This window comes from Stenella coeruleoalba (genome assembly GCF_951394435.1).
Source record: "Stenella coeruleoalba genome assembly, chromosome: 13".
NCBI lineage: Eukaryota > Metazoa > Chordata > Mammalia > Artiodactyla > Delphinidae > Stenella > Stenella coeruleoalba.
Window position 1 is genome coordinate 61051231 of NC_137159.1, and position 21020 is coordinate 61072250.

A 21020-nucleotide genomic window follows, 5' to 3' on the forward strand; every position below is an offset into this window, starting at 1 on the left:
CCTCTTTTATAGCTGTTAGCAGTTGCCTTATGTATTGAGGTGCTCCTGTGTTGGGTGCATATATATTTATAATTGTTATATCTTCTTCTTGGATTGATCCCTTGAACATTATGTAGAGTCCTTCCTTGTCTCTTGTAACATTCTTTATTTTAAAGTCTATTTTATCTGATATGAGTATTGCTACTCCAGCTTTCTTTTGATTTCCATTTGCATGGAATATCTTTCACCATTCCCTCACTTTCAGTCTGCATGTGTCCCTATGTCTGAAGTGGGTCTCTTATAGACAGCATATATATGGGTCTTGTTTTTGTATCCATTCAGCGAGCCTGTGTCTTTTGGTTGGAGCCTTTAATCCATTCACGTTTAAAGTAATTATCGATATGTATGTTCCTGTGACCATTTTCTTCATTCTTTTGGGTTTGTTTTTGTAGGTCCTTTTTTTCTCTTGTGTTTCCCACTTAGAGAAGTTCCTTTAGCATTTGTTGAGGAACTGGTCTGGTGGTGCTGAATTCTCTTACCTTTTGCTTGCCTGTAAAGCTTTTGATTTCTCAGTTGAATCTGAATGAGATCCTTGCAGGGTAGAGTATTCTTGGTTGTAGATTCTTCCCTTTCATCACTTTAGGTATATCATGCCACTCCCTTCTGGCTTGTAGAGTTTCTGCTGAGAAATCAGCTGTTAACCTTATGGGAGTTCCCTTGTATGTTATTTGTCGTTTTTCCCTTGCTGATTTCAATAATTTTTCTTTGTCTTTAATTTTTGCCAATTTGATTACTATGTGTCTTGGCATGTTTCTCCTTGTGTTTATCCTGTATGGGTCTCGCTGCACTTCCTGGACTTGGGTGGCTATTTCCTTTCCCATGTTAGGGAAGTTTTTGACTATAATCCCTTCAAATATTTTCTCGGGTCCTGTCTCTCTCTCTTCTCCTTCTGGGACCCCTATAATGCAAATGTTGTTGTGTTTAATGTTGTCCCAGAAGTCTCTTAGGCTGTCTTCATTTCCTTTCATTCTTTTTTCTTTATTCTGTTCTGCAGCAGTGAATTCCACCATTCTGTCTTCCAGGTCACTTATCCGTTCTTCTGCCTCAGTTATTCCGCTATTGATTCCTTCTAGTGTAGTTTACATTTCATTTATTGTAGTGTTCATCTCTGTTTGTTTGTTCTTTAATTCTTCTAGGTCTTTGTTAAACATTTCTTGCATCTTCTCGATCTTTGCCTCCATTCTTTTTCTGAGGGAGGTCCTGGATCATCTTCACTATCATTATTCTGAATTCTTTTTCTGGAAGGTTGCCTATCTCCCCTTCATTTAGTTGTTTTTCTGGGGTTTTATCTTGTTCCTTCATCTGGTACATAGCCCTCTGCCTTTTCATCATCTGTCTTTCTGTGAATGTGGTTTTTGTTCCACAGGCTCCAGGATTGTAGTTCTTCTTGCTTCTGCTGTCTGCCCTCTCTCTTCCTTTCCTTTTTAAACCTGGGGTCCTGTCTTTGGAGGAAGGTTTATGTGGGGTCCCACTGTACAAAATATACAAAAAATGGGCTGCTTTGGGGGGATGGGTGTGAGGGCCTGGATCCCCATCTGTTCTGCTCCCATCTCCTGCCAGGCATTTCCACAGAACTGAGGGGCAGCTGAGTTTGAAATCCTGATCTCCCTGACTTGATTCAATACCTTTTTCTTGTTTATCAGATTAGTTAACTTGCAGTGCATGTGTGCCCATGTGCATGCTCGTGTGAAGGCTTGTGGGCTGCCCAGTTGAGGTCCCCTGGGACTATAGGGGGAGCTCAGGGGAGTCTTTACTGTGAGACCTTGGGGACCCTGCTCCTCCCAAGGTGCTGATGCTGGGCCTCAGTTCATCAGGTACATGGTGGTGGTCGTGGGGTGGGGGGTTGCTTTGAGAGGATAACTGCAGGTTCCAGACTTACTAGTCTCTCACTGGAGGCCCTCCTACCTAGAAGTGAGCTTAACACCCATTTGAAGGAAAAAGAGACACAGCCTGGATGGCTGTTACAGCTTTGCAAAGTGCAGGGAATTCTTACGTTGGGTGGGTCTCCCACTTACATACCTTGTTTGCAAAGTTGGGCTCTAGCACATACTGCTTCTCATTTTCAGAGGCACCTTCCATGGTGATGAAGAAAATGTTGATTCCTGACTCTCTTGCAAACCTTGATGCCTCTTCCACCTTGTCCGTGGGCCAGCCGTCCACCATCACCACGGCCACGTTGGGAGCACTGCCTCTGTTTCCATTAGATTTGGAAAAGAAGTTCTGAGTCACAAAGGAGATGGCCCGGCCTGGGAGAAAAAGAAAACTCGTGCTTGGAATGATCATGGAACTGATCATAGCAGCATAAAAAGATGCAGAAAAATACTCATTCCCTCCCTTGTTGGCTCGTTTTCTTTTTTAATCACATTAATTAGTTTTAGGTGTACAGTTCAGTGGTATTAAATGCACTCACAACGTCGTGGAACCATCACCACTAGCCGTTTCCCTCCCGTTTCATTTTAAGCCTTTAACTTCTAATTTTCTTTCTTTTTTTTTTTTTTTTTTTTTACAGTTTTACACCATTTGCGGCAAGCTGGATGGACCTAGAGATTATCATACCAAGTGAAGTAAGTTAGACAAAGACAAATATTATATATCACACGTGGAATCTAAAAAATAATACAAATGAATCTATATACAAAACAGAAACAGATTCACAGACATAGAAAACAAACTTATGGTTACCAAAGAGGAAAGGGAATCGGGGGAGGGATAAATTAAGAATATGGGATTAACAGATGCTAACTATTATTCATAAAATAGATAACAAGGATTTACTGTAAAACACGGGGAACAATATTCAATATCTTGTAATAACCTATAATGGAAAGTAATCTGAAAAAATATATAACGGAATCACTTTGCTGTACACCTGAAACTAACTTAATATTGTAAATCAACTGTACTTCAATTTTAAAAATTAAATTCAAAAAATAAAAGTTTTAAAGACCAGCAAACAAATGAGAAAAACTTTCATAGGAACAAAAGTGTCTGTTCTCTGCCTGGGTGCTGGAACCAACCTCACTAAGCCCCTGTGCCGTTTCCCAGAGTGTGGGGTGGGGGGAGCTGAAGTGACGGGAGCCTCTCCTTGGGCTACGGTGGCTCGGGGTGAGTCCGGTGCTCCAGCAGCCGCTGGGTGGGAAAGGCTATATTCTGGGTTCAGTGGAATCTTGTGTCTAGTGCCACCAGGGGCACAGGTCTGGCTGGCTCGGGACGCGCTGCACCCACTAAGAACTAAGAGAGGTGTTCTAGCCTGGCTATGCCGCCTACTGGCCATGTGGCCTGGGTGGGTCACTCGGGGCCTCTGGGCCTAGGTTTCCATGACGACAACCTGCCTCAGCTGAGAGCAACAGTTGAGAGGGATAGCACAGCCTCCCAGCATGGCTTTCTCAAGCATATACTTCACACTGTCTAGGGTCTCGAAATTTTTTGGAATCAAGGAGGGTGATCAACTGTCCCAGTTTTCCAGGACTTTGCCAGTTTTAGCACTGGAAGCCCCATATGCCCCTGGGCAAACTGGGATGACTGGTCACCCTAGAGTCAGCATAGCTGCATATAGTAAGGTAGGGCTCTTAACCTGGGCTCTGTGAACCCCGGGGGCACTGGGGGTGCGTACCCACAAATCCCCTGAATTTATACACAGTATTTTGTGTATATAAATATTTATTTGGGTACAAGGGCCATAGCTTTCAAAGGGGTCCCCAATCAAAATAAAAGTTAAGAGCTACCTTCTTAAGACATTAGGGTTAATGACATTACACTCAATGCTTCTTTGGTTTTGGCCAGCATCCTGGCTCCCCTGGCTAGTATAATCTTACCTGACAAATGAAAGGATCAAATGGTTACATACTCAGTTGCTAGAGAAATGTCTCGGAGAACCCATGTGAGCTGGCTGCATAGCACACAGTTGCTAAGGGAAACATTGGCTGCTGAGAACTGCTTTCACAGCTGGGGCTGATTTCCCTCAAGGCCCAAGGCACCCAGCAGTCCCCCCGGTTTAACGTTAACTGCCTGTAGACAGAGCACAGGGAGCCATCAGAAGATCACCTTGACCCCAGCAATCTTAAATTTGGAGGTCATGGTCAATTTGTGCTCAATACATATTCCATCCACCTTCCAGCATGTCTTGAAAGCAGAGGCTGGAAATCTAAAAACTACATTGAGACTTCCTTGCAGCTAGTTCTGGATTTGTTTTAGTTTCATGAAATGATGCACACACATGAGATTTGATTCTGCTGTTTCTGCTGACAAGTCTGTAGAGTGTTTGACTTCTCCAGGGAAGTGTTAGCAGAGGCGCCTATGTTTGGTCACCAGCTTCCTTGGTGTTGAGAACGTAGGGTGCAGAGCATTCACTTTGTGGCTGTGAATGGAGCAGGCAAGGCATGGTTTTGTAGCTGGCAGCTATAGCAGAAACTTCCTGATCATGGTGGCTTCCTGGCTGAAGCAGATTCCTAAAGAGGCTGTGGTGGCAGAATTGAGAAAGCAGTTTCCTGATCTTGGAAGAGGTACAGCTCCTTAGAGGTCCTGGTTCTGCAAGAAGCCTTGGGAAGCCATCTCCGAAAGCTCAGCCTAGAGTCCATTTCTTCAGTAATTCTCAAAACCATTTAATACCCTGAAATAAATCCCTTTCTGCTTAAACCAGCTGGAATGGGTTCAGTTCTCTAAACCCAAACCCAGATCAATACAGGGCAGAGATAGAACATGTTACCCACTGAAAGAATGATTTTATGCTGATTTTATTAATCCCATCAAAGAAACAGAATGTCTTCTGAAGTTTTAAAGTTTTTATTTTTTAAACAATTCTTTTAAAAATTTTATTTATTTTTGGCTGTGTTGGGTCTTCGTTGCTGCTCGGGAGCTTTCTCTAGTTGTGGCGAGCGGGGGCTACTCTTCGTTGCAGTGCGCGGGCTTCTCATTGCGGTGGCTTCTCGTTGCAGAGCACAGGCTCTAGGTGCTCGGGCTTCAGTAGTTGTGGCACGTGGGCTCAGCAGTTGTGGCTTGAAGGCTCTAGAGCACAGGCTCAGTAGTTGTGGCACACGGGCTCAGCTGCCCCACGGCATGTGGGATCTTCCCGGACCAGGGCTCGAACCCGTGTCCCCTGCATCGGCAGGCGGATTCTTAACCACTGCGCCACCAGGGAAGCCCCTGAAGTTTTAAAGTTTTACTGCATGATACATTACTGGAATTTCACTGATATAAGTATTAAACTGAAAAATCAGACATCAATTCTGTCATGCTCCTGATGAGGTAATACTGGTTTGGTGTCTTGGATAGCAGTGACTTGGCCAGTGTTTATTTAGACTTGTTCAGAGATCAAAGGCTCTTCATTTGCCAGATGCTAATACACTGGTCTACAGAGACAAACACTGAGGTGGAGAGGGAAATAATTAATCAGGTTTACTGTAATTTTGTAGATGATCCTTCAAAGATAGTTCTATTCCCTGTGCGCGTTCCATGTCAAGCAACTGTGGCTCACTTCTCCACTTCCCTGGATTGCGATGGTACAGACAGGTTCCCCAAGAAGTGGACAGCCTTCCCAGTGCCCCCAAAACCAGACTACCATTTATAAATTAGTACACTGGCATGGGCTCATTGGTGGCCTTTGAGCTTGGTTCGTGTGAAACTGTTTCCTAAGGCCTGGTCACCTCTGGGGAACTGATAAAATGGAGTTTCTGGACCTGCCCCATTGAGGACTAGATCTTGACCTTGGAATTCCGGTACCCCACTGCCACCCCACCCCATCACCACCACCAAGGATCAGATAGAGACTCAGCTTGAAACAAAGACCATGTCTCTTGTTGCACAGTTATTACTATAACAGGAGCTGATTAGAAAAACACTCTCAAGGGGCACTGTGGAGCTTCCTGAATGGAACTGGTTACAAATTTTACTTATTTTTATAAAAAAAAAGTTTTCACAAAATATAATGAAAAATAGCTGATGACTCGGAGAACAGTTGGGATAGTCATGATTGCAGTTCTACTTGTCCTGAAGAAAGCTGCCATCTGAGGAACCCGGCGTGCTGGAACTCTCCAGCATGTATGTGGTAATGATTTTTGCCCCCGAATCCATGATAATACTTGAGGAAAGATACAGATATTATGTGAGTCATTTCTTGAAGGATTATTTTGATTTTTTCCTTTTTCTATCTAGCATGAAAAGAAAGAGAACCATGGTAGCAAGAAGATTGACATCCGGATCACATACCTACATTAGAAAGCCCTCCTCTCTGGGTAATTTTCTCTATGGCTGTCTTCACATCCCGGGAGTTCATGTGAGTCTTGAGATTAAACTGGGTAACAGGGTTGTCTCTGAAGATTCAGAACAAGAAATAAAAATTAGCTGGAAAGTTATTACACTTTGAGGAAAGCAGAAATCAGAGCTGATTGTTTTAGATATGAACAGAATGGAAGCTGCTTCAAAGCCTTAAGCTGGTGTTTATAAAATGCCCCACTGTGGACAGAAGTAATGGGAGGACTGGGTCCTCCACAGTGTGTGTAGAGAAGATTGGGCTGTTTCGGGGCTCTGAAGGTGTGGGTTCTGGTTTTGACTATGCTGTTTCCTAGCTGTGTGACCTTGAGAAGTCATCTAACTTCTCTGGGCCTCAGTTTCCTCATCTAGATAAAAATAAAGGTCATAACGTTTATGTTGTTAAAGATCAGGACTGTTGTCAAGTGGGATTTTGCAAATGTCAGGATGTCCCCAGGCTGCCCCAGACCCTCCTTTCCAGGAAGAGAGTCTCAGCTGATAGCCACCCCCGGGTTACCCCAGCACTGGAACTGCATCTTAACAGCTGTGTCAAGGAGAAGACATCCCTTCATCTTTCTCACTCTGTGGCTCCTGTGACTGGGTGAGAATATTCAAATCTTACCCGGAAGGTCAACATCTATTTTATTGAGGGCTGAAAAAGGTTAGCTGGAGAGGAGTTAGAGTGAATTAAGTGGAGAAACAGAATGAGAACCCTTCTCTAGAGCAGATTCTCCTTGGTTAACAGGCTTGGGAGCAGCTGAGCAGGGGGTGTGGAATACCTTTCATGACCAGGTGGAAGGTGTGTCAGGAGGGACGAGGGCTCCGTGGGGTGGACGTGTGTGGTCACACTCAGGATGAAGTGGGGATGCACAGTGGAATCACATCTCTCGAAGCACTGACACTCAGCCACTGGCAGCGCTTCGTGCAGGTGTGACCTCTAGGGTCACACGGAGCCCCAAACACCAGAAGAGCCTGCACTTGCTTCAGTGCTCTGATGCTGCTGTCTTGAAATGCTTAATACTTTTTGAAAATGTGGAACTGCAAATTATGTAGCTGGTCCTGGCTGCAGATTACTAAGTCTTCAAGGAGAGGGAGAAGGAGACCTTTAAAAGCAAGTCTTTCCATAAACACCTGGAGTAGATCCAGGAAGAAGCAGGTTTCGGCAGTTTCAGGTGGGAATTCCCAGGCCCTACAGTGGATTCTCTGCCAGTCCTTTGGGGAACCTGGCAGTGCAGTCACCAGGAAGCCAGTTCCCCAGGACTTGAGAGGAGATATCCTCTGCCTCCCTCCCCTGCTCCGACCCTATTATCCGACCCTCCTAGCTATCACAAGGTAATCTATGTCGGAGGAGAGTTCGGAAAGAGGCTGGAAGGATGCCCCTCTGTCCTCCATCTCATTAGTGAATATGAGGGACACAGGCTGGTCCTTGGGCAAAACCAAAGCAAACTGCCCAGAAGTCCACTTCTCTAAGCGAGAGGTGATGTGAAACCGGGAGGACCAATTACCTTCAGCGAAGACAAGGAAAGTTTAAGACGAGCTCGACTAGGGTGGGTGTTGGGGAAAAATCCAACCAGATGAAAAGCCCCCAGGTGAAAACTAAGTTCTAGTTCAGGATTAAACACAAACGAACAACAACAATAAAGCAAAGTGCAGAACAGAGAAATGTGGGCATTCTGGCTGAGCTCGACCTCACCATCAAGCCACATGTGAAGGCTGCGAACCGAACCGAGGCTGCTTTAACACACCCCACTGCTCAGGGCCCAGGGAGGGGGAATCACAGCGAAGGAACTCTAGTACTTTCAGGGTTAGTCTTCTTTCCCTTGGGGCTCCAGGGCTTTCCGGTTTCTATTCTCACAGATCAATTTCAGTAACTGCTGTACTTGCCCCCTGGCCATCTAGGCTCAAAACCTGGACCCCATCTTTACTTGCTCAGTCATAGGACCCGTGGGACCTGTCAGGCACGTCTCCTAAGTTCCTCTGTCTGGAGCACTTGCTTTTATCCCCTCCTCTGTGTTTCTGTGCAACCCTCTGAGTTCAGGCTCCCTTACTTCTTGCTGGTTCTATTATGAGTCTCTATGTCAGTCTCTGCAGTGCTGGGTATATGCCTGTCTGCTAGAGAACCCTTCCTCATGTTCAGCTCTAACTGTAAAACTTGGCTCAAAATCATCCGAGACTCCTATTGTTAAACTTCATATTTTGGCTTTCAAAGCCCATCCGTAACTTGATTCCAGCCTAGCAGGCTCATACCGTTCTCTCTCTCACTCTCACCTATAGTCTACTTAGAATGAGCTACTCACTATTTCCTGGTTTTCTAGCCCTGTGCCTTTGCTCATCGGTTCCCTCATCTGGGAAACCCCAATTGTGCCCACCCTCCAAGCTCCAGCTACCTGTCTCCCTGGGCCCCAGCCCCAGCTGACAACCTCTGTGCCTGACTGCTTCCTCTAGCTGAGGACACCTCTCACAGTATGTGGTACCTGCAGGCACTCCATTAACAGTGTTAAAGAGACATGCATTTCTTCTTTCCTCTTCTGTGCATCTCTACCTCTAAGTGCTGATGTTCCCGGCAGTGCTATCTCCCTCATGCATCCCTTCTTAATTTATGCACAACCCTGGGGGATCTCATCAACTTCAGCCACCTGGGGTTCACCGACCATTCATATGCCAACAGCTGTTTCATGCACACTGATCAGTCCTCTCTCTTGAACCTCAGAATAAATAAAAGGCTTCCATACATCTGGAATAATTCCATACACCTGTGGTCCCTGGGTGTGGTCCACAGGCTCCTTGGCTTTGATATTTCCAAAACTGAAGTCAATTATCTTCCATATCTGCTCCATCACCACCCACATCCCTTCTGTAATCCCTCTTCTGACTCATAAAGTCGTCGCAGCAATATGCATTCCTGTCACACCAACCTCTTAAATATTTCTTGTGTCTCTCTCATCCTTTCCATCCTCAAGTTTGGACTATGATCTTCTCTTTCCTGAGCTATAGCTATAGCTTCCTACCTGGTCTTCCTGCACCACAGTGGCCTCTGCAGAGGATGTTTTATCCAACAGGTGCTAAGTGCCTATCAGAGGTGGATTAACTTGGATCCTAATGATACTTCTTCCAAGGGGCCTAATTTTGTGTTTGTAATTTTGTGTTCTTTTTCTTAAAAGAGTCCCCAAGCTACATAAGCTTCAGAGTCCCCAAAGTCTGGATCTACCCTGGGTAACCAAGGAATATGAACTTTTCAGGGACTGGAAAAAAAAAAATGAATGAGTTAAAACAACAAACGTATTATTAGCTATAAAATAGAAAATTGAGAAATTGATATTGACAATAACAACTACGTAATCGTCTACCAAACATAATGTTATATATGCCCCATTAACTGGAAAAATTTTAACTCTACTTACATTTGAAAATGATTTTGAGGCTAGATTTTCTCACTTTGAAAGATTTCCTGAGTGTGTCTGACAATTGTGAAGAAATCATAGCTGATCGTAAATGAAGCGTTGCTCACAGACAAATAATTTCAAAAGCAAAAATATAAAATTTTCTTTCAGAAGTGTTTACAGAAAAAGTATTTAAGTGCGGAAGCTAGTCACATCCATAGTGTTCCCCTGCTCATGAGGCTGTCTGAATGTCGATCACTTTGTAGAGTGACTGATCACCTCTTTCCCATACTACATGTACTGTCAAGTCTTGTTATCTGCAATAGTTATGTTTTATAAAGTTGCTGCAAACATCATATTAGCAAGTTCTGAGCCACTGCTCCTAGGGAAAATATGGGCTTATGTTCCTGTGGGCCTCTGGTCACATTTTCATCAATAGATCAGTATATAAACTTGTTTTATGTATGTTTCTGTTTCAAGGTACCCAATTTAATATATGTTTCTGACAAATAATTATATGCAAATTTTATGTATAATGAAATACTGAGAAGGGTTTAACATTTTCTTGACCCTGGGTAGTGCTCCTGTAAATTTTTCGGCCTTCAGTCTCACAGTGCTATCCACTGTGCTTAAAAAAAAATCAGTCATCATTTCATGAATTCCTAACTTCAGCCACTTTTCCATCTTTTCCATAGCGTCATCATGCACTATAGATATTAGGTACTTTAGCACTTTCTGGAGCAGATCAAATCTGTTGATCACACACAGATCAACAAATTTCCTCTTTTTGTTGCTGAATATACCAAATCATCAATTCATTATTACTGAACTCATGACCAACAGCACAATAAGTTGCCTGAAGGAATTTTGTCTAACACTTGCAGTTTCTCCATAAGCACATCACAGCCTTCTTGTGCTTAGAACACTAGATCGCACTTCAACACTACACTTGGGGCCATTAAAAATAGTGAAATCACCAGTGAGTAGCAGAAAAATGAGGTGCTAAATAGACTGTGAAAAGGACACTTGTTTATAGTAACCAGCGGAAACTAGAAGGCAGAGCATCGCCTTGTTGACCCTCAGCTGGGAATGTTGTATATTTCATACCCTCTCTGTGCATGTCCACACAACAGCTGTGAAAGTGCCCTAAGTATTGATTTTGGAGATACAAGTACATTTTAGGGAGTAGGTGAATTTGTAGATATGGGGTCTGTAAATCATGAAGATTGACTGTAACCTACTTGTGAACAGGTGTTATGTCCCAGTGTTTCCTATCCCTGGTGCTTAGCATACAGGGGGTAATAGAGAATTATGGAAAGAAAGGAAGGAAGGAAGGGAGGGAAGGAGGAAGCTCAGATGTCCTCTCCTCTCTTAGATCATCCCGGGTAGAACTGAACACTCCCCTCTGAGCTCCACACTCCACTCTCTTCCCCTATTACATCATAGCGATAGATGAATCTATCTTCAGAAGCAGACAGATGAGCTATTCATATACCCAATGAATAGATGCTTTTCATTTTATTTAATGTTATTTCTCTTAAAAATATCGCCTCCCTTACTAGCTGGTGAAGTCCCAAAGAACAGAATCTCTATCACAGTTATTTATTTTTAGTGAATTGAAAGGTTGGATCAGAGGACCTCTGAAACTCTTTCCAGTTGCTAAAATGACGATTAGGAGTAAAGCCGCAGGGCTCACCCACCAAGGGACTTACAGGCAAATGTAATCAGACCACTTAGATGAATTTTGCATTAGTATCCCCTGCAAATGGCATAGCGCTTAGACCGTGGTAAACACTCAATAAATCTTTGTTAAAAGGTAATGTAATTAAATTATAGGAATGAATGCTAAGTCTTTAACCTGCAGACTGGCAGCTCTCAGTACCAGAGCACACGGGTGTATGTGTCCTTTTTTAGGATATATGGGCTGGTGGCCTTTTATTTAAAAGGCACCAGGCTAGGGGAAGGGATTTTTTTTAATAAAAGGAGAACACTTTTATTTAAAAAAATCCCTACCCCTAGCCTGGTGCCTTTTCAGAGATGAAGATTATTTTAAAAGTTCAAAGAGATGTGCCACTATATTTTAATGTAAGCAACATTTTAATTTGTAATTTTATTAGAAGATCTCATTAAAGGAAAACACATTTTTTCCCTCAGTGATATCAAAGATTTCCTTTGAAACTAAGAGAAGAAAATAAAGATTTACAGCTCAAGGAGAAAATACCAAATTGTTCTATGTTTGGAAAAAGAACTAAGACTAATGAAGAGAAATGATAGGGAGCCAGCATTTGACTATGCGTAGAAAGGGATAATTCATGCAACAGGAAAGGACTATCCTGCAAGTGTGTGAGAAGAAAGAACGCCTGTTAGAGATGGGCACAGGTGATTCCTAGGAAGGCTGGGGCCTGGGGGCAGGGAACTGGACAGAACATCAGTGTCTCCAGGCCTCCCTGATGACACGTCTCACCTGAGCCACCCTGTTAAACTACACAGGTTACCAGGTCTCCTCCCAGCAGAAACTCAATTCAGTAGGTCTGGGCTGGGGATAGGGATTTTTTAAAATAAGGGATCCAGATGGATCCCATCCTTGGGACAGCTTGGGAAGCCCTGGATTTTAGAGGACTTCTGAGGCCCTTTCAGTCCTGAGGTTCCCATTTGGTTAAAGTCCCAGAGTCTATTGGTTTACCCCATAATGCTTTGAGTCACATAGAGTGAGCCTCTCAAATGAATTTTTATGCCAGTAGAGACACATTAACTAACCATATTCCCTATAACAAGAACCTTTTGAAACTGTTTCCTACAACAAGACATCATCACCTTAAGGTTACAATAAAATAACATGACTATCCTTAGCCTTTTAATTAATGCTAAAGTGTGATGATTTATGGACTTAGTCATTGAGGTGAACCATGCCTGTGAACTCAGGAGGATGTTCTAGGGTGACCCTGGTTGCCTGAGGACATGCTGCTGACTGCAGGTCAGGTGGCAGACTTGTCCCTTGAGGGTATTACCCACTCGGAGTGAAAATGATTCTGCCTCTCCCTACAAAGGACTGAGCATGGGGCCCAGGCCGACCTGCTGAGGGAATTAGCACAACTAGCCCCTTTTGAAAGGACACTGGCCTTTCTCACATTTCCTAGGATCAGAGACGTGGAACAGAGTCTTATAATCAAATTTTGTTTTTAGAGGAGTAGGGTTTTTTTTTTGGTAATTAGCAACAATAATTCCACCCCTCCACCAAAAAATAGAAAATTAATCTGCAAGCGTCTTCCTGCTGGAGGAAATGTGGATGAGTAATCTGATCTAAGAATTACTCTGGAGCCAGGGGGCTGTTTGGCTTGCTCTCTGTTACCACGTCGCTGGGCTGTGTAAGTCCAGGGACACGGAATGTCTTGGCAACAGACACAGTGTTTGGTGCTTCCCAAATTTAGCCGTTTCTCCCGGTCACCTGGGGATTTTGTTAAAATGTGGATTCTTTTTTTTTTTTTTAATTTATTTTTGGCTGCCTTGGGTCTTCCTTGCTGTGCATGGGCTTTCTCTAGTGGCGAGCGGGGACTACTCTTCATTGTGGTGCATGGGCTTCTCACTGTGGTGGCTTCTCTTGTTGTGGAGCACGGGCTCTAGGTGCATGGGCTTCAGTAGTTGCAGCATGTGGGTTCAGTAGTTGTGGCTTGCAGGCTCTAGAGCTCAGGCTCAGTAGTTGTGGTGCATGAGCTTAATTGCTCCACAGCATGTGGTATCTTCCCAGACCAGGGATCGAACCTGTGTCCCCTGCACTGGCAGGCAGATTCTTAACCACTGTGCCACAAGTGAAGTCCCTAAAATGTAGATTCTAATTCTTCAGGTTGGGTGTGAGGTCCGAGGTTCTGCCTTTCTAACAGCCTCCCAGGTGAGGCCATGGATCACATTTTGAGTGGCAATGTCTTAGAGGTTGCTGTAAGAATCAAGAAAATCAGCTGTGGGGCTGCCAGTGATAAGGGGAAGGGAGAAGAATAAATAAGAAGCCTGGAGCAGGCATAAGAAAGGCTGAGAGGAGGGAGGAGGATGGAGCTCCTGTAGCCCTAGGGTGGCAACCTGGCGGGGAGACAGGAGGGGCCCAGGACACAGGGTTCACCAGATGAGAGCACAGCCCCGTGGGAATATTTGTGCCTTCACATTCTGGTTGTGCAATAGGATCACCTGGGGAGTTTTAAAAATGAATGACACTTGGGTCCCACACTCAGAAATTCTGATTTAATCGATCTGAGGTTGGGTCTGGGCATTGGGATTTTCAGATGCTCCCCAAGTGGTTCTAATGTGCATGGGGGTGGCCACCTGCTTCTCTAGCAGAATGGTCCAGGGGTCTAGGGAGAATGATCTCAGCATGGGTGGGGGGCACTGGGATAAGACCCAGCGATGTGCGATGGGGGGTCAAGGGGAACTGTTGAGTAGAAGTGGTGCAAGTCAAGGGCAGTGTCCTCATTTCCTTTGTCCCTCTGGGAGAACCACATGGTGGGGAACATAAGATTCTTGTGTGAGCTGTATTCCCAGCTCATTCAGCCTTGAGACTGTGTCCCCAAGGCCTGTGGCTCAAGGGTTCACCTGCCTTGAGAGAGAAGTGGCAGGGGGCTCTTTGCAAGTGCCATTAGGCCCTGGAGAGCCCTCTCAGGCAGTCAGGTGGCTGTTCGCGTCCTGTTAGTTCCTGTAAAGGCAGTGTAGGCTGAGGGCGTGAGGAGAGGACGGGGCAGCAGTTGGAGAGACCTGTGCTCGGCCGGGTGCTGCCCTCTCACCTGGGAAGCCGAGCTGTCCCTTGCCCTCTCGGGGAGTTGGGGATTCTCACCTTGGCTACAGATTGGAATTATAGATGAAAAGACCAGCTTCTGGGTATTTGCAGGATTCTGGTTTAATAGGGCTGGGATGGGGCCCAGGCATCAGCATCTCTAAAAGCTCCCCTGGGGATCACAATGTGAAGTCGGGGCTGGGCAGTCCCTTCCTGCTCTGAAGTCCTGAGGTGCTGAGACTTGCAACTCCCAGGCCCCCTCCAGCCGGGGCTTGTGCCCCACCCCTCCCATTCCTTCCTTTGCTGCAGGCTCAAGGAAATGTGGCAGAATGGTCCTCCTTGCCAGGTGTATTAGTTGCCTATCTCAGTTGTAAACTTAGGGGCTTCAACAAACAACACACTTAGTTTACAGCTCTGGAGGTCAGAAGCCCCGATTGGGTCTCCCTGGCAGGGCTCTGCTCCTTTCTGAAGGCTCGAGAGAGACAGAGAGAGAGAGAGAGAGAGACAGAGACAGAGAGAGAGAGAGAGAGAGAGAGAGAGAGAGAGAGAGAGAGAGAGAGAGAGTCATTGCCTTGCCTTTTTCAGCCTGCATTTCTTGGTCAGGGCCCATTTCCTCCAGCTTCAAAGAAAGCTGTCGCATCTTTCTGACTAATCTTCCGTAGTCACATCTCCCTCCAACTGATAATAGCTGGGAAAGGTTCTCTGCTTTTAAGGACTCAGCTGATTAAGCTGGGACACTGGGTAATCCAGGACCATCTCCCATCTCAGGGTCCTTGACTTTAACCACATCCACAAAGCCCCTCCCGCTCTGGGAGGTAACACATCCGGGGGTTCCAGACGTGGGCAGGTTTGCGGCCATTATTCTGCCCATCACACCAGACCCGACACCTCGTTTCTTCTCCCTACTCTAATTGCCCCACACTCAGTGGCTCAGCTGATCCACGGGAGCCCTTGGGCATCCTTCCTGCTTTGGGGGGGGCAGGAAGGGAGGCTCAGCTGAGGGTGCTCAGTCAGGGCTGAGTTGGGTGGGCTGTGAAGTAAAAAAGTAAGGAGATGCAGCCCACCTCAGAGCCGAAACACGGGGCGCCTGTCAGAGAACCGGATTTCACCTTGAAATGAAGAGAAACCGTTATTTGGCTTTATTCTACAGCTGTTTTCCAATGTCGGTATCCTGGGGTTGATTAAACAGTTCAAAAGAACCTGTGCACTTCTGTTCCATTTATACTGAAATCAGGGATAAAAACAAAATCCTATGGAAGGTCCAGCGGGCGTTTAGCCCCTGTGGATCCAGGTGGCAGCTGAAATGTGAGCGGCTTCTCTTCCTTATTCTGTTTGCTAGACTTCACCTACCAGCGACTTGCTCTGGCCATGCTTTCCTCTGGCCTCTTAATGTTCCTGTTGGTCGTAAGCGCAATCACGAGCATGTTGGCTGTTTGACTGTAAATTAGAACATGTGTGCAAGATGGGGGCTTGAGCCTTGGCTTTGTCTGCAGCCGTGTCTGTCCTCAGTCTGGTGAAAGCCTCCATTATCAGGAGCTTTCTTGGCAGAGGAGCAAAATCTTGAAGTCAATTTGGTTTGACATTTTAGGGATTAACCCAGGATTTAACATCTCTCCTCTCCCCAGTGGTCATGCATTTAGCTGTGTGTTCTTAGGGAAGTCACTCAACCTCTCTGCGTCTGTGTCATACGCTGCGTCTCTTACTGGAGGTGCGTGATGACTGTGGAAGGAACGCTGTGGTTGCTGAAAGGTTAACGCGGGCCTGGGCTCCGAGCCTCTGTAGGTGCGGGCGGGGGATGTGGGAGAGGGAGCATGCTGGCACCACGGGGGCTGAGGGGCTCCCCCTGGTCCGGACCAGAATTAGGAGCCCAGCCAGGGCAAGGGGGAAGTTACAGAGCAGCAGAAGCCACGAGCCTGGCAGGGGATGACGCTGTCCACTGAGGAGAGAATGGACTGGACAAGCAGAGAGACGAGGAGATGCAGGGAAAGGACGAGGGAGGGAATGACCAAGACTTGCCAGTCCTGTGACATCACTCTCCCTTCACCTGCCTGCCTGGGTTGGTTTTCTGTTTCCCGCATCCAAAATATCTTTGTGTAGGATGCTTACTGATCAGGATACAGAACGAGCATTTTGTACATCAGGTCATTTTTATCCTCGTATTTTTATTTCTTATTTGCCTTCTGTTTCCTGTTAATAGTATGAGTCTTCTAAATTCCAAATTTAAAAGTCTAAGTTCTGCCTCAGCTCTAAGGAAAACCAAGGGAAGGAATCTTCTGGGGGCAGTCTCCCATGTGGACCCACGGCAGCGGTGACAGAGGGGAGAGGCCTGAGAGCAGGAGAAATTCTGAGCTCGGGAGTCCTCCAACCTTGGCCAGCTCCTTTCCAACCCCAGTCTCACCTTGAGTGCTCGTTCTTGCCAAGGTGGCTTGTCTTTTAGAGCCTTGTCTCCTCATTGTAACACGAGGAGGTGGAACCAGGAGCTTTTTAAGGCCCCATTGCTCTGTGATTCTGAGAGAGCAGGGCTGATTCCCTGTGGTTGTGAGCTGGGCACTAGAATCTGGTGAGAACCCAAAGTACCAGTAGAGGAATCAGTTTCCCAGCCAGCCAAGTACTGGAAAGCCCTTTTCCAGAAACACTGGCCCCATGTCTGCATTGACCTCTGCCCGCATACCCTTTCCTACCCCACCCCCTGCCTTCTCTCGCACTAAGACCATTTGCTGAAGAAAGGCCGGATGGGAGCCACCCAGGTGGCTGAAATAAAAGCAATTTCAGCGGAGTGTGTGGATTTCCCCTTCAGCCTCATCACACCTTCCTAGTGCCTCTCTCCAACTGATTTTGTTCCCCACATTCCCCTGACGGATGTGTAACCTCTGTGCAGCCATCATTTCATTGCTGATCATTCACCCACCTAATCAGAACCTGAGGCTGGAAGGGAGACGATGCTCACCCAGCATGTTCACCCAACATTCATTGATTGGATGTCTTCTGAGTACAGACCCAGTCACTGAATTACAGAACAGCAGGGCTGGCAGAGCCCTAATAAATCATCTGGTCCGACCGGCCTGTACTGTAGAGATGGCAGCTCTTACATGGAGAGGTTAGGTGACTTGCTTAGGGTCACACAGCGGAGCTAAGGCTAGAATTCAGGACGTCCTGTCACCAGTTCATTGTGCTTTCCACTCCACCCCGTGGCCGAAGGAGGGTGAAGATGATTGATGGGTTTGTATGAGCATAAAGTAAAGGAAAACAGACACATTTCCCTTAAGGGCTTTAAATGAATAAGGACCCTGGACGGAAAAAAAGATGAATAGGGAAGGCATTTTTAGAAAGTGACATTGGAAAGCATGGAGGTAAACTCTTCCCTGTAAATGGTGATGACTTTAGGGACACGTGAGAGAAAATGTCTTTTTGAGGGGAAGGGGTCTTTATTGAATTTTTTCCTTCCCTGCTACATTTGTTCTTTAATCCATGTTCCCATCAGCACACAACACAATGCTCCTGACATTTTTCTTTTCCTTGACATATTTACCACCTTATTTTCATATTCGCCTATAAACCTTGGTATACACAGCTTTTAAAGCAGCTATTTTGAATGCAAGATGACATACCAAGCTTTGAACCCCCCAATAAAACTGACCGGGAACATCTGGCACTAAAACGCTTACATTTCCTCCCCAGAGAAGCCTGCTATTCATCTGCTAACTTTAAAAAGTAACACAGGAATGAAAATAGGTTGACGTCTTGAAAACAATGACCCAAACCACGTATTTTCCTATTTCACGTTAAAATCCTCCAGCACATCCGACACTGAGAATTAACATGTGTAGCAATTGGTTATTTTCATATATTGGGCTCTGACTATATGTAAGTGCCACTTAGCTATCTTCCTTCACAGAAATAGAAGATAGTGCTAAATACGTCATTGGAATTTAATTCTAAAAATACAAACATTATAGGTTCTTATGAAAATAAAGCATTTTATTTCTTTGGACATCTCAAAACTAAATATTCTAGTGTCTGTGACATAACAACCTTGGTTAAAACGCTGTTCTGGGATGTCCCTGGGAAACATTTGCAGGGACCAGAGATGGCCCCAGATGTTGTCAGGTGTGTGTTTTTTACTTTTCAGACTGTGGCTTCTGAGCAAGAGGTACCAAGGCCTAGGTTAGTGTCCAAGGCCGAGGCTAAGCTGCAGATCTGGGAGAAGGACGGGCGGGTTGTGCCCGAGATCCTTTGTGGAAAGTGAGACAGTTATCCTGCCCTTAATGGCTCTTGATCAAAAGCCCACCTGTTATTTGAGATTTGTGCTTGTTTACGCTTTTGATTGCCTGTTTTCAGTTGATATCTGTGTATCTGCTTTAGCGAGAAATCTACTACATCTGAAATAAGATTGACTTATTATCCCCAATGAGAGAAAAGTTGAGATTGGATGGGAGTATGCGCCCTCAATTTCTACCCTATGTAGAATAGTAAAGTGGACTGGGGACAGTCAGCTGGGCGAGTGCTGGGGGCCATCCCTTCCCCCCCACCCCAGTCCTCCCCATTGCCCGGTGAGCTTTCCCAGTACCAGTGTAGAGGCCTAAGGTTGTCCAGAGAAAGGAGAAAGTTGAACCTAGAGCACCATGTTTTCTGGGCATCCCACCTATAGGTGGAGCACAGGAGCCCCTCAAACAAATACTCTAATAGGGTTGAAAGGGGGCCAACCTTGATGCGGAAACTGACCGTGAGAGAGGTGAAGGCCTAGCCCAAGGCCACGCAGCTTGTTATTGGCTGAGCAAAAACTTGAACTCGGCTCTCCTAATTCCCAAACATATTCTCTCTACCAGTCAGGAGTGCAAATGCCATTTACTTTCAAGTGTGGATTAACTTGTCCCTCCTTCTGGAAGCCTCAGATTTCTTCAGCGGCATCTGGATTGCTTCGGTTTCTTTCATTTACATTTGTATCAGGGAAGGGGATGAGTCTGCTGTGCTCTAGGATGTGTCGGTATTTTTTTCTGGCACAAAATTAAGCATGGACATCCCTTGATTTCTGAATTCAGAGCAGCACTTACCCATACTGAACAATACCCATCAGTGGACCGGCAGGGCCAATGTCAAGAGCTTGGGCAACGTCGGCCAGGAACTGCTTCTGGATTCGGAATCGACGTTTGCCAATGCTTGCGCTCCCATCAATTAAAAATGACAAGTCAACTTTGCAGCCTAAGGAATGGAAAGGGACTCTGTTATTCTGCTTCTCTCTCATTGCATTCAATGCTCACTCCCCGCTTCCTCCACCAGAGCCCCCTGAGATGCCAACAAAAAGAAAGTTAAAAAAATAAGTAGCAAGATATACTTATTTATTTATATCCACAACTGATTTTCACAGGGCACCAAGGTCCTGGACACTGGGCTGGTACTTATTTCCATGAGTGTTGTAGAAGTCTCTGTATCAGCCACAGTTACAGACTTCAGAAGCAGGGACCTCCCAGTCAAGTCTAAGAAGGCCCTCAGAATGGTCTCCTAGTTCAGAGCATATAAGTGCAGACCCCCAGATGCGGGCATTCACCCAGACTGAGTCCCTGGAGCTTATGGTCTTTTACTCTCATCCTAACTTTTTAGAATTGTGTGTTGGCTCTCTATAAAGGTGGGAAGAATCTGCAGGGCCAGTGCTGAGGGGAGGGCAGGAAGTGTAGATTGAGAAATGCATACTTATCTTATCCTTCACTTCCCTGGGTGGGGCAACCATAGAAATTGTCCACCTGTATCGACAGATACCTGTTCTTATTTGTAGCTACCTTAGATTTTTCCCCTTCTTTTAGTTGTAATAAATACTAGGACAGCTCTGGTTAGGATCTTGGGACCTCTGCAAGTAGATGAAGGTTAGGATGAAGGCGGGGGGATGGTGGGCCTGCAAGCTGGTTCAAACTTTCAAACGCTGAAAGGAATTGATGGAAAGCCACATAAGCAAGTAGAAGTCGGTGTCTTTTTTATTTATTTATTTTTGGCTGCGTTGGGTCTTCGGTTGCTGCACGCGGGCTTTCTCTAGTTGAGGCGAGCGGGGGCTGCTCTTCGTTGCAGTGCACGGGCTTCTCATTGTGGTGGCTTCTCTTGTCGCAGAGCACGGGCTCTAGGCGCGCGGGCTTCAGTAGTTGTGGCTCGCGGGCTCTAGAGCGCAGGCTCAGTAGCTGTGGCGCAAGGGCTTAGTTGCTCCGCGGCATGTGGGATCTTCCCAGACCAGGGCTCGAACCCATGTCCCCTGCATTGGCAGGTGGATTCTTAACCACTGAGCCACCAGGGAAGTCCAAGGTGGTGTCTTCTTTGCTCCCGACTGAAATTATATCATCTCAGGATGATAAAACTGATTATTCAATGCTGATCAGAAGTTTCTTATTGGGAGCTATATAGTCCCTTGATTAACAAAAAATGAGGAATGAGTTCTTTTAACAACTGCAATTTGGGAGACAAAAATATTTCAAAGCAGAGTTCCGTGGGTGAAAAAGAGAGACAGTAAAATTAGAAGTTTCTGGACTGGAGTGTCCAGGAGGACACGGGGGCCAGCTCTGCCCTGTGTGGGAAGGGTGCAGCTGTCCAGACCAGCCTGGATCGCTAAGCTGCCACAC

The 21020-nt window shown here is 45.8% G+C and overlaps 1 protein-coding gene across 5 annotated transcripts in view; it reads right to left on the reverse strand.

The window, feature by feature from the left end:
* Positions 1-21020, reverse strand: part of VIT (vitrin) — a 126122-nt gene that overhangs the window by 9482 nt on the left and 95620 nt on the right. For all 5 annotated transcript variants that reach the window (XM_079940404.1, XM_079940403.1, XM_079940407.1 and 2 more), the window contains 3 exons: positions 19473-19620; positions 6244-6347; positions 2059-2285 (listed from right to left, as the gene is read on the reverse strand). In XM_079940404.1, coding sequence (XP_079796530.1) covers positions 2059-2285; positions 6244-6347; positions 19473-19620 — 479 coding nt within the window. The remainder of the gene's footprint in view (positions 1-2058; positions 2286-6243; positions 6348-19472; positions 19621-21020) is intronic.